The sequence below is a fragment of the Adiantum capillus-veneris genome, chromosome 13, assembly GCF_014529385.1.
Source record: "Adiantum capillus-veneris isolate H3 chromosome 13, ASM1452938v2, whole genome shotgun sequence".
Classification (NCBI taxonomy): domain Eukaryota; kingdom Viridiplantae; phylum Streptophyta; class Polypodiopsida; order Polypodiales; family Pteridaceae; genus Adiantum; species Adiantum capillus-veneris.
This window is the reverse complement of record NC_140943.1, coordinates 17,196,841-17,209,656: the sequence shown is the minus strand read 5'-3', so window position 1 is coordinate 17,209,656 and position 12,816 is coordinate 17,196,841. Positions and strand designations below refer to the sequence as shown.

At 45.0% G+C, this 12,816-nt stretch overlaps 1 protein-coding gene across 1 annotated transcript in view; it reads right to left on the bottom strand.

The window, feature by feature from the left end:
* Positions 1-12,816, bottom strand: part of DWA1 (DWD (DDB1-binding WD40 protein) hypersensitive to ABA 1) — a 75,235-nt gene that overhangs the window by 41,700 nt on the left and 20,719 nt on the right. The window contains exons 2-12 of the mRNA XM_086526457.1: positions 7,919-7,950; positions 7,733-7,825; positions 7,564-7,640; positions 7,353-7,398; positions 7,222-7,282; positions 6,830-6,883; positions 6,608-6,688; positions 6,494-6,533; positions 6,286-6,410; positions 6,044-6,157; positions 5,850-5,966 (exon numbers count right to left, since the gene is read on the bottom strand). Coding sequence (XP_086382583.1) covers positions 5,850-5,966; positions 6,044-6,157; positions 6,286-6,410; positions 6,494-6,533; positions 6,608-6,688; positions 6,830-6,883; positions 7,222-7,282; positions 7,353-7,398; positions 7,564-7,640; positions 7,733-7,825; positions 7,919-7,950 — 840 coding nt within the window. The remainder of the gene's footprint in view (positions 1-5,849; positions 5,967-6,043; positions 6,158-6,285; positions 6,411-6,493; positions 6,534-6,607; positions 6,689-6,829; positions 6,884-7,221; positions 7,283-7,352; positions 7,399-7,563; positions 7,641-7,732; positions 7,826-7,918; positions 7,951-12,816) is intronic.

Genomic DNA, 12,816 nt, shown 5'->3' with positions numbered 1-12,816 from the left:
TTTGTCGTGCTTTTTAGCTTTGTTTTGCGCATCAAAAAGCTGAGCAATTCGTGCATCAACCACCTCTTCTAATTCTTGCTCTGTGTTTCATCCTGGGAGTAGGAGGTTTCTTGAGAGCCGGTTTGAGGGGTGGCTTTGTGGCCTGCCGCCATTGTGAGTGCACCTCATCGAAAGAGGTCTCGCTCATATTTTGCAAATTTTGGGTCCTCGCAAAATTAAGCATCATCTTTGTTGCATCGCCGATCAATCGTCGATGCTCCATCTCTTCGAGCTCCGCCTGAGTAGGCCGAGGCGGGCCATACTCCTCGCGTAAATCTTCGTTGTGGTCTCTTCCCGCATCCTCGGATGCAGAGAAAGTCAACTGATCTTTGCCCGAAGCCATAAGTGCCACGGAAAAAAAAAGGAGATCGGATTTCCCGTAGAAGAGAAATTGGCCGTGCTCTGATACCACTGTAACAGACTTGGACACTCCTAGTCAAGAATCTACCGCGACACAACAAATAGTTCAAAGTTACTTGGAATGGGAACGGGGAACCGGAACGGGGGGCTCCGGAACGGTACCGGAACGTATAGGCGGGGACCGGAACGGGAACGCCGGAACGGTCCACCAAAAAACGTTGAAATTAGCCTCAAAACAACCTATAAGTTAGGAAACAACTATAAGCCAAGCTTCTAACACCTACTTGGATAATTAGAATCATGTTCAAGCATGTTTTAAGTTTCAACATGTCGCTTGTGCGCGATGCGCGTTAGTGGTTGCGGATGTAAATTCAATTTACCGGGGTTGTAGACACCTCATAACATACTAAGTGCATCACAAATAACATTATCTAGGAAGTGCAAAGATTGAAGAGCTCAATAAAGTTGAATAGACAGAAAGACGGATTAAAAACTTAAAAGACTATGACTATATAGTATAAATTCAAGTGTGGCTTATAAGGCCAGCCAAGGCACTACAAAAAGGTAAGCACTGAGAAAAGATAAGAGTCGAGGCTCAAGAGTAAAGACTAGCCACTATGGACTCAAGAGCTCAATACATAGATGCCAAAATGCCATAATGGAAACATGTCAAGGGCCAAGGCTCAAGGACCAGTGGCAGAAGAGCCAGCCTGCCAATCTGTAGTGGTGTCATGGAGATCATGGATGTCATCCCAATCCTCATCCCCAACAGGCTCGTCCGCATCATCCACTTCATGTAAAACCTCTGTAGATCCACCCTCCCCAAGTATCTCCGCCTCTGCCTCCATCTCCCACTGTAGAAAGGGATCTGATACTTTGGATGCCGACTTGCAAAGCATACGCAAGTTTGCACTCACAAATACAAGATCATTTGCTTTCTCCACTGCAAGTCGGTTTCTCTTCCTGGATGCAACGTGACTATAAACACTCCACAATTGCTCCAAGCAAGAGGAGCTAACCGCTTGGCTGAGGATGCCGATAGCTAGTCTCTGAAGCTCTGGCCCATCTGAGCCATAGTCCTGCCACCACAAAACTGAGGAGATCTTGGTGCGATCAACTTGGCCATCGGCAAGCCCAAATGATCCTCGCATATCCCTGTACATAGCAAGTTGATCCTTGATTTTGCGGCGCTCTTCTCGATCAGGGTGAAACATGGTCAAGATCTCGTTCCATTGCTTGGTCACCTCCCCATCATGCTCCTGTCCTGCACCTTGAAACTCTGGATCCAGCACAAAAGCCGCACCATGGAAAGGGGAAGCATAGGCGTCCCATCTGCTCTGACAAAGCAAGCTAATCTCCTCAAACCTATCTGCATTTGGCTCAAGTGTTTGGAGGGCCTCCACCATGCGATCCATGGCCTCATAAACCTTGCCAATGCAAGGTTGCATGCCATCAACTACTCGAAGCAAGTGGAGTACCGGCTGTACCATTTGGTCTATAGTCTTCAGTGACTCCCAAAACTGGGGATCCTCTGACTTGCTTGCACATAAGATCCCTGCGACTGAACCTGCGTAGGATGAGGAAGTATACTCCGTACTGATGAGGGTCTGCCGCACTGCACTCTGACATTCGCATAGGCGATGAACCATTAGGTAGTTGTAGGCAAAGCGGGTCTCGCAATACTTCAAGAGAACCTTACCCCCTGACCACTTCAAGAATGCAGCACGAAGGAGATTGTGATTGTTGATGAAGGACACTATCTTGGACGCACTTGTAATGAGAGGCTCAATCCAAGGTAGGCGCCCTATATCCTTTAAAAGGTTATTGAGACAATGTGCCATACAAAATGACACTTTGATGCGGGGATACATGCCCTCCAAAATGGCGCCGGCTGCCCTGTTTGATGCCTCCCCATCCGTGACAAGCTGCAACACCATCTCTGGGCCAATGATCTCTATGGCAGACGCCCACTCTCCAGCAAGCACATCGGTGGATTTCCCTGTTTCTATGGCGTCATGTGAGTGGGCAAAGTACATCTCTCCCTTGCAATAAGCCACAAGCCCATGAATGGATCTCCTCCTTGTGTCGCTCCATCCATCTGCAATGAGTGTCACTCCATACTTGGCCCATTGTCGCTTCATGTTTACGACTGCCATCTCCACAACGGCCTTCTCTCTATCAAGAAGAGTAGTACGGAGGGCCTCTGAAGTGGGTGGTACGTAGCGTGGCCCGTAATCCCCAATCCTTGTGCACATTGCCTTGAAGTAGTCCGACCTATACAATGTACATGTCACAAAGGTCAAAAGAGAAGACAATGTAGATTGAAAAACAAACATACTAGTTATGGTCATGATATGAAAGAGCATTGAGAACTTGGAACTTACCGAGCCTTTATGAAAGGGATATGATCGTGATAAAAAAAGCGGGCAACGGCGGCATCCACATCCTCCTTCTTTTTGGGATCCCATGACGAATCTAGAGTTTGTTGACGATGGGTGGGATGAGAGGGAGTGCTCGTTTGAAATGATGATTGAGCCGCCGCACTACTACCTCCAACGGAAGCGTGCGAATGAGTGGTAGAAGAAGGAAAAACCATGTGATTGGGGTCAATGGCTTTCCGCTTGGGTCGATCATTTGCTTTGGCTCTTATGATGGCATCCTTGATCTCAAGCTCCTTCTTCTTCTCGGCCGTCACATTAATGCAAAGTTTCACTTGCTCCCCCACTATGTGAAGGAGATGTGCTCGAACCTTGCTTGTCCCGGATTTGCGTTGAAATCCACATAGTTTGCACGTCCATGATCTTGCACCGCCTTCTTTGCCCAAGACTTCGGAGTGCACCTCATCCCACCATGAAGGCTCATCCTTCTTTCCTCTCTTACCAACCGAGGGACCTTCATTTGATGCGGAAGCTTGTGCCATGTTGATGGCGCTTGAGACTTGAGGCTTGAAACTCAAGAGAGAGATGGAGGGATGGAGCTTGAAAGTTGAGAGAGGGATGGAGCTTGAGAGAGGGATGCAATGAAGGAAATTGGAATGGAGCTTGCAAGTTGCGAGAGGGATGAAGCTTCAACCTTGAGAGCTTGTGGCTTCGAGCTTGAGAGAGAGGGTGAGAGAGGCTTGAAGCTTCAAGCTTGAGAGAGGGTGTGAGAGAGTGGCTTCAAGCTTCAAGCTTGAGAGGGAGGGTGAGAGGGAGAGAGTGGCGCTTCAAGACTCAAGTAGCAATGCGGGAGAGTGAGGGCTATGAAATTGTGAGGGGTGTGCATTAGCTTTTATAGGAGAAAATAGTGAAATCCCCCCCCCCCCCCCCCCCAAACACACACACACCTCTAGTGTGAACCATCCCATGAGTGGGCGCTCCAAAAATTGCCGCCTGTTTTTGAAATTTAAAAACTGCCACCCAAATTTGAATTTTAAAAACTGCCGCCAGACGTTCCGTCCGGCCGTTCCGGACCGTTCCGTCCCGTTCCGCCCTGCTGGAACGCCGTTCCGCTGTTACGTTCCGGAACCGGAACCTCCGCCCGTTCCCGTAGCCGTTTCTCCGGCCGGCCTTGCTCGGAACGCCGTTATGGAACGAAATGCCCCCGTTCCGCCTGTTCCGTGTTACTGTGAAATAGTTACTTCAGAACAGTTCACAGTTCACAATTGATTCGACACTGGCCCGGCGGAGTTCCATGCCTAGAGATATTGGCCCCAAAGACTAGCGCCCCTTTCGGTATTTCTTTTTGTATTAATCTGCAACTCAAAGTACAAGCGAGTCTCCGGAACTCTCAGACTCTACTCCAGATGCTCTGCAGAGTGGGAGCCCATAGACTAATATAAAGAGTTTTCAAGGGATGCTAAAAGCACAGCCCAAAAGCTCCAAAAGCTGTCCATAAAAACTGCCTCTAAAATAGGCTTACAAAAATAAAGCACTTAAACTAAGCCTTCTCTCTCTTGCTGCTTAGCATTCAATAAAGCAACTCTTTTGCGTAGAGTTTTCATCCTTTGTGCAGGCTTTTCCTTGCTGCTTTTCTCCTGCGCAAAAAGCCTGCAACGCCGTACGCTGCTGCCACGTGGAGGCCTGCCCGCAAAACGCGGATCCGTACAGCCTGCCAGCCTTGTCCGTACGGCACAGCTGCCACGTCAGCATTTTTCAGCAGGCTAGCATTTCAGCCAGCCAAGTGGAGGGTATCTGTGTGTGTGCATGTACTGTAACCACGTCACCAGTTTGTGACCAATGGTTCCGTTGTCGGAACAGAATCACTTTTTCCTCAAGAAGTGAGCCTCGGTTGGTTTGTGGCGAAAACACAAAGTACAGGAACGCGAGATTACACTACGGCCGACAAAGGGAAAGGCATCATGGAAGAGGGTTCCTCTCCACAGAACAAGCAGGCAATTCCTATAGTGTTTGAGGTTGGCCAGAGTTCACCGCCACGTCTGTTTGTACATCTTGTTGATGTGAATGCTCCACCAGTGCAGGGCCTTATGACTGGGCAACTTGAAGATGATGCGTTCAGGACTCAGTTGGTTGCCACTGTGAATGTGTTTTCTCGATTGGTGCAGAACCCAAGGTTTATGGAGTTTTTGCAAGCGCCACCAGTGCCAAAGCAGACAAGGCAACTCTCAGTGCAAACTTCACCTTCCCCATCAGTATGATTTCACAATTGCTGTGCCTCAACCATCACCATTTGCCCATGTAGCCTCTCCTCAAGACTCCAACTGTAGTAAAGAACCTACTGGCATGCTCAGCCAAGCACAGCCGGCTGCCCATGGCCTCAGCCCCACCAACCCTATGCCATCCCACAGGGCCCACAGGGAAACCTTTACACGCTTACAGTAAGGCAGATCCCCAAGAATCAAAGACTCCTCCATCCAGATCGACCTCCGAGGTAGATGCTGTTGTAAGTTTGCTTGAGGATTCTCACCACTTGGGAGTCCAGAGCTCATATAATCATAGCCTGTCCTCTCAGCTCCTGGATGGGGAACCAAGCGGGTGATCTGGAACAGGAGATGTACACCTCTAACACCCCACTCAGCTCCTAACCAAGGTAGAAAGCCTCCAATCTAGAAGTCCATTCCTCATGCCCTACCTCACGGGGTCCTCGTATCCACACTCCAGGTTATCAGATGTATCATTTTTCATGTTTCATCAGTTAGATAGTTTACATTGTGCTCTCTTTTTCCCATGCCATTGTCTTCATACTTTCTGCTGCAGTGCTTTCTGACAAAAAAAAGAATGTACTTTGTCATACTCTCAGTCCATCTCCTCCTCTCTTTGATATTAAATAGAAACAGGGACAGGAAGATGCTCTACATTTGGAGTGCTTGACGTTTGAATGCAAAAACAAACTGCATAGCACTAAAATTACTAGAATCTGGAGGAAAACAAGATACTCCTTAAAACTTTAATTCAAGACCCTCAATGCAATAAGGCCAACAGTTTACAAGTATAAATGAGCCAATAGATTACCCCAGATGGATAAGCTGACACAGAGAACGCGGACAATGGAGCGACGCCAATTTGTGAGATCACATCCCCACCATAAGTGAAGCAAGTCAAATAGGGTAGCGCACCAACACTCATGATCTGATCTCATACAGCCCCTGCTTCATTAGTACAACAGTTCTTGAAACTGGGAACCGAGATGCTTCAATTAACTTTACCTGATTGTTTTGTATGGTTACAGCTTGGGGTGCTGACAATGTGGAGATTCTAGTAACAGCATCCCAACTTAGAAGGCTCCACAATGTCAAGCAGTTTCCACCAGACCCGCATACCTGGATTGGCAGCAAATAGCAACCATTGTATAATTCTCAAACTCTGAAATAAGCAGTTACCAATCATAACACAGCAGCACCCTAGTATGGTCATGGCATCAAAGGCCTCACAAGGAGTAAATCCTTACCAGCCACTTCTCACTTGAATCAAGTGCAACACAGCTAACCCAAGGAAGCTTCTCCTTCGGGGCCTCGGACACATTTATTGCTTTGCATGCATCTAGAATCGCAACTGAAGTCGCAGTTCGGCAGTCTGAAAGCTAGCTCAAGAAGCATTAGTTGATCACCAAAAATGCCACTGACATATGTCAAGGGAAGTCAGCATTAAAACTCTACCCCAAACACGGACTGTGCCATCTTCTGATCCAGTGATAACCTGTACATGCATTGCATTAATGCACATCCACATCCTATTTCATTGAGAACATGACAAATTAAGGCCTCTAGTACCTGCTTGTGTGATGGTCTTGAACTTATACAATGGAGATAGTCAGAGTGTCCTCGAAATGTGGTCACTACTTTCTCTGTTTCCTGAAGAGGAGAGTTTGCTGTAAATGAATAATGTGTGTGTGTGTGTGTGTGTGTGTGTGTTTTTTGGCACCCGGGGGGGGGGGGGGGGGGGGGGGGGGGTGGTTAATAAAAATAGCACGGCAGAAGCTCGTAGAGACGTACTATATCCCAGCAGTAAGCATGTCCAGATCCTGTGGCTGAGAAAATGCATCCCTCCTACCTTCCAAAAACAAGCGAGAATGATATACAAATTACCATCTCAAACCCAATGCAGCGTGAGCATGTCCATCATTACAATACATTAAAAGCAACACTAGCATTCTATCGTACGAAGCACTTCAAGCGAGAAAAATATTAAATAAATGTAAGTTGCCTGTTTAGCTCACATGGTCATCAAGAGACTTTGCTACCCTTATAACTAAAAATCATACTAGTAGCCAAATAACCAGCCAACAAGGTGATAAGCAAGCAATCATATAACCTAAGAGGCAAAAGATGGGGATTTGTTTTCAAAAAATTTCCTATTCTGAAAGATCGAACTTAAGAAAGATTACTTGTGAGTTTGTGGCAATAGCATTTGTCTCCGGAATAGGAGCTAAGGCACCTCGTGAACCCCTGACAGAAACTAAAAAGGAATAACTAACAGACAATGAGTACCAACTTTAACAAACTTAAATCCACCTACTTCTGCTGCGGATTGGCTAAAACAAAATCCGGTTTCCAAGGCTTTCCTGCATGTTTGGTGAACACAAACATCCTATATTTAAACTTTACACAAAGATCTCACCAAAAGTCAGCTGCATAAAGCAATAACCAATCTGAACACCAAGGGAGTTATTGATAAAAGTCTCAAGGAGACTTTTAATTTTCTAACTAAAACTAAAAGGTCACGGTACCATTGACACATCCGAAGCGAGCTCCCTCAGTAATATTTTTCCAGTGCCATCCTTGTATTTTTCCATCGTCACCACAGCTGCAAAGAAGGTACCAAAAGCATCTTTGCTTTCACAACCTTAAACTTGCTGAAAGGGAGCACTTGATAATGGGCATAACTAAAGAACAAACCTTAACAGAATCGCACAATCACCTTCACCATAAAACTGCAAATCATAGGCAGGCCCATTGTGCCTTGACAAGGATACAAACGGCTCCATTGCCCTTCAGAAAACAGTTCATGTGATTGATAAGTATAACATAGAGCCAACACAGCATGTTTGAGAGCATAAATGGGAACAATTGGTTTGCATTTACTGTTGTGTTTCTCTGATACTCGATTTAGCTGGCTGCAATCAACCCAACCAAAAAGAAAAAAACAGCTGAGAGTTTTAAACATTGAAATGTGTGTGAAGAAAAAGCTCATAATCAAACAAAATGAGACACAACAGAATATTACACTACCAAACACTACTTTTCACAAAGCTAAACCTCAATCACTAGTAAACGTAAATCTGCCACACGGGGCATCTGGTTAATGAAATGACAAAGGCACCACCAATGACCCTGTTCCACCTCAGCACATCTAGAAATCGTGCCAGCTGCAAGAAAAGCTTCCAAGGCTCATCCCTAAGGAAGAGACACCGAACAATGAGCTTGGATAGCAATGCTCAAGAGTGCATCTCAGGACAATGATATACACACCTCCCTCTGCACATGGCATAATCACTATGCAAGTGTCTCTGGAAACATCAGAATCTAGCCACAGAAAACTGTCGACAAGATGCTTCCATTGGGAGAGCACTCCTAAATGAAGCATCCAGCAAGGACCGTGCAACATGCTGTAGCTGAAGGCACCATAACCTCAATCACTAGTAAACGTAAATCTGCCACACGGGGCATCTGGTTAATGAAATGACAAAGACGCCACCAATGACCCTGTTCCACCTTGACACATCTAGAAATCATGCCAGCTGCAAGAAAAGCTTCCAAGGCTCATCCCCAAGGAAGAGACACCAAACAATGAGCTTGGATAGCAATGCTCAAGAGTGCATCTCAGGACAATGATATACACACCTCCCTCTGCACATGACATAATCACTATGCAAGTGTGTCTGGAAATATCAAAATCTAGCCACACTGGCTAGGTGGTACCATGCGTAATGTACGGTACGTATCTGTACGTATTGTACGTCGTTCCGTATGGATAAATTTTTTATGTACGTAAAAATACGTACCTTTGTAAAAAACCGATAAATGAGAGAACATTTCTTTAAAAATTCTATTATTCATTAGAGATTAAGAAAACGTATATCATGCAAACTACTTGGGGACACATTACTACACATTATCAACCGGAGATTCACTAGCCAAGTACCAAGTAACGATCGTGTAAAACATACATTAAACATTTGTATCTGGTGACAAAAGAACAATGAAAAACCTTCAAGCATTCATCAATGAAAGTACCTGCTAACAATTGAACAATGAAAGTAGAGCATACCTACATAAAAACACCCTGCTAAAATATGTGAAAATGTCTAGACCCTGGTCGCTGCCATGAGGCTGCCAAAAAAAAAAAAAAATCACCGTACAGTACGATCAGTCCGTGTACAGTACGGATCAGCACATACGGACTGATCCAACCTTGAGGTACAGAAAACTGTCGACAAGATGCTTCCATTGGGAGAGCACTCATAAATGAAGCATCCAGCACGGACCGCGCAACATGCTGTAGCTGAAGGCACCATAACCACAATGAAGAAAAATGACAAAACTTGTGATTTATGGACTGCATGGATGTGGCATGCGGACATGCTACCACATAATAATGGGATCGAGAAACATGGGGAAACGTCTGCTACGGGGGGGGGGGGGGGGGGGGGCCTTTAAAAATTGGATAAATATATTTACCATGAGGAGTAGTTTCTCTTTGGGGGAAAGAATACCACGTGATGATCTACCCCCCGCCCCCTTCCCTCACACACACACACAAAGGAAACACGTTTCCCTAGAGGAAAGGGAAGAGAAAATGGTGGTTTGGTGACTACAAAGATAAGAACAATTTGCAATTGACGTTTAAACAATTCATTTAGCTGCTGATTATGAAGAAAAAGCACAGTTGGACAAACAAGGTATCGTGCTGCCTATCATCGGAAATGTAAAATGCATCTCCTTGAGTATGCTTTCGTCTTTAGGGTTGTGCCTATAAGTGATGTGAACAAGGATGGTTCATTGATCAATTTGTCAATTAATGGACTATATTTTGTTAACAAATAATTCTGAGCAAAATCCACAAGAAAGATAATGGTATCCGTGTAAAGTTTATAACCGGCCAGGGCTACTACCTAGGTGGTGATTGAAAGCAAAACAGAAATTTCAGCGCAAGGGAGAAAGTGAAAGAGAGAGTATTCAGCTCACATATGAATGAAAGAGACGGATAGCTCACAGCTCATAGAAATTTAGAATACCTAATAGAGGGAGAAAATTCAGCTCATAGACAATGTAGAAGAGATGGAGATTACAAGGTGCTGCAAAATTGACTATTTTCTTATTTTTTGAGTAATTTCTTTTTAATGAGATTAAAATATTCAAATCTGTGCACTTGAAAACTATTGAGTTAGGAACTGTAGATTTACAAGAACTGATAAAAGCCATCAAGAACGGACATCTCTAATGCGTCATACGACGGGTGACATAAAGCATCACAAAGGAGTTGTTCCGTAAGTTCAGTGGGAGAGACCGGGTAAGAAGTATTCCTTATGCATCACAGGATGGGTGACGGGAGCATCGATTAGGGAATATTTCATTGGTCTGAGGAAATCAGAACTGAGTAAGAGTTATGCGTAAAGATGCAAGCACGTGAATAAAGATGAGTTCTGAGAAGCTTTGAAGAAATGTACATGCTTTCTAAAAAGCAAGTTGCTCTTTGAAGTGCGTTCCAGAAAAGCAAATGCTTTACCGCGAGGGAGTCTATGTCTACATCGCATCTCTACATGACATTGCATCCAAGGACACCTAGGGAGTGTTGTGTAAGCATTGTTTTTCAGCTCGTACGTTTGTACTAAGTTTTTGAACAGGTTCGGACACTTTCAAAAAGTGACCGGCCGCCCACTCAATAAGTGAGCAGCCACCTCTTTTAAAATAGATTAAAAAAGGCCACCCCCTTCTTGCAGCTAAAATTGACAACAAGACCAACGATTTCTCTCCTCTCTCTAGGAAAGCTGCAACAGCCTCTCTCTCTCTCTCTCTCTCTCTCTCTCTCTCTCTCTCTCTCTCTCTCTTTCTGCCGCCCCATCTACCTATACCTGAGGAAAAGCACCTGCCACCAGGGCCTACCCTATTCTTGCTGGCCCTCAAGAGCTATAAAATCAGCCCTACCACCCCAGCCTAGGAGGAAATTGTGTCAACAACTATTAAGCAAGGGAGGCCGGGGAAGTTCTGCAACAACGGACCAGCAAGTGCTCACGACAAGTTTTGCGATCGGAGGTTGCTTTCTATGCCGGAAGCAACAGGTGATGATGTGTATATGAGTTCCACGAGTATTTGCTACTGTGTTTGCGTTTTGCAAGTACTTCACCTCTGAGTACAGAGCAAGGAGGCTTCGACCTATGCTCAAGGTATCCGGAAGCGAAGTCTACGACGGCTTGCAAGGCTCCCATGCTCTAGGAGCAAACCATAAGGAATCTAAGAAGAGAGCTAGTCTTTCGAGTTCCCAAAGGGAAGGAAACTACCATCGAGTTTGAAAACTAGAACGGCGGGGAGGCCACCACGTGCCAACGGAAAAGAATAGATGGAACAAGCTTTTAGGCACTTCAAATAACAACTAAGCTAAGAGAGAGTGCACAACACACGAGCCGAGGAGTGGCGGAGTTCCACCCCAAGAGAGCACTAGCCCCAAAACTTGGCACCCCTTTTGGTATTCCTTTATATTGCTTCAACTCAGTACAATGCCTAAACCCTACACTCTGCACTTCCACCCGGAAGACTGCCACAGAGTGGACCCTAGACACGTATTTAAAGACCCTTGGCCTTGGAAAAGCAATACATGAAAAACATCTGATCTAAAAACACTTGAACTCCAAAAGCCAACGCTCAAAAGCAACCAACGCGTTTTGCAAAAATCCGTACTGCCACGTCAACAGCCTGTCAACACGTTTTACGGGGTTGTCCATACAGGGTGCCACGTCAGCAAGTCAGTGTAGATTACGGGTCATCCATAGAGCAGTGCCATATCGGCAATGGTCTACGCCAAGGAGTTCCAAGAGTGTGGTACTGCTTTATTTTATTGTCTTTAGGTCCCTTGGGTCCCATCACATAGGTTCCCATAACGCTGATAGTAGGAACAAAGGCCGAGAAAACTTTGTACATCATGTACTATAGTTGGTGTAGGCCATTCTACAACTGCTTGAATCTTTTCAAGGTCCATTCTCACCTGGTTGTGAGATACTATATGGCCCAAGTTGTGGATTTCTTTTAGAAAGAACTCACTCTTCTTAGCATTCACAAATAATTTGTGTTTGCCTAATTCTTCAAACACTAATGCGAGATGCTTGTAGTGTTCTTCATCCGTCTCTGAGAAAAATAAGACGTCATCGAAGAAGACTCCTGTAAATCTTCTACATGAATGGAAGATTCTATCCATCATTCTGTTGAATGTGGCTGGTGCATTAGTGAGTCCAAAAGGCATCATTAAGAATTCATACAACTCGAAGGTTGTTCTAAATGAAGTCTTATGCACATCTTGAGGAGCTATGCGGATTTGATGATACCCGCTCTTCAAGTCTATACGACTAAAGACACTTGCTCCTTATAACTTATCAAGAATGTCATCAATCCAAGGGATTGGGAATCGATTCTTGATTGTGATCTTGTTTGAAGATCTTTAGTCTATGCACATAAGGAATGTGATGTACTAACAAGATAGGTCAACAATATGGAGAAGTACTAGGCCTTATTAAGCCCTTCTCCAAAAGTTCGTTAACTTGCTTGAGGATCTCCTCTTGCTGCATTAAACTAACTCTATAAGGGGCTGATTTGGAGGAGAACTTCCAGGGATCAAATCAATTGTATGATCCTCAGGTCGAGAAGGTGGGAGTTCATTTGGAAGTTCATCTGCAAAATAATCTTCAAAACTTTTTAGTAACTTAATTCTATTCTGCTCTAAAGAGGAAGAAAGTTGTGAAGGAGACACATCTCTCTGTCTTGCAAAAATA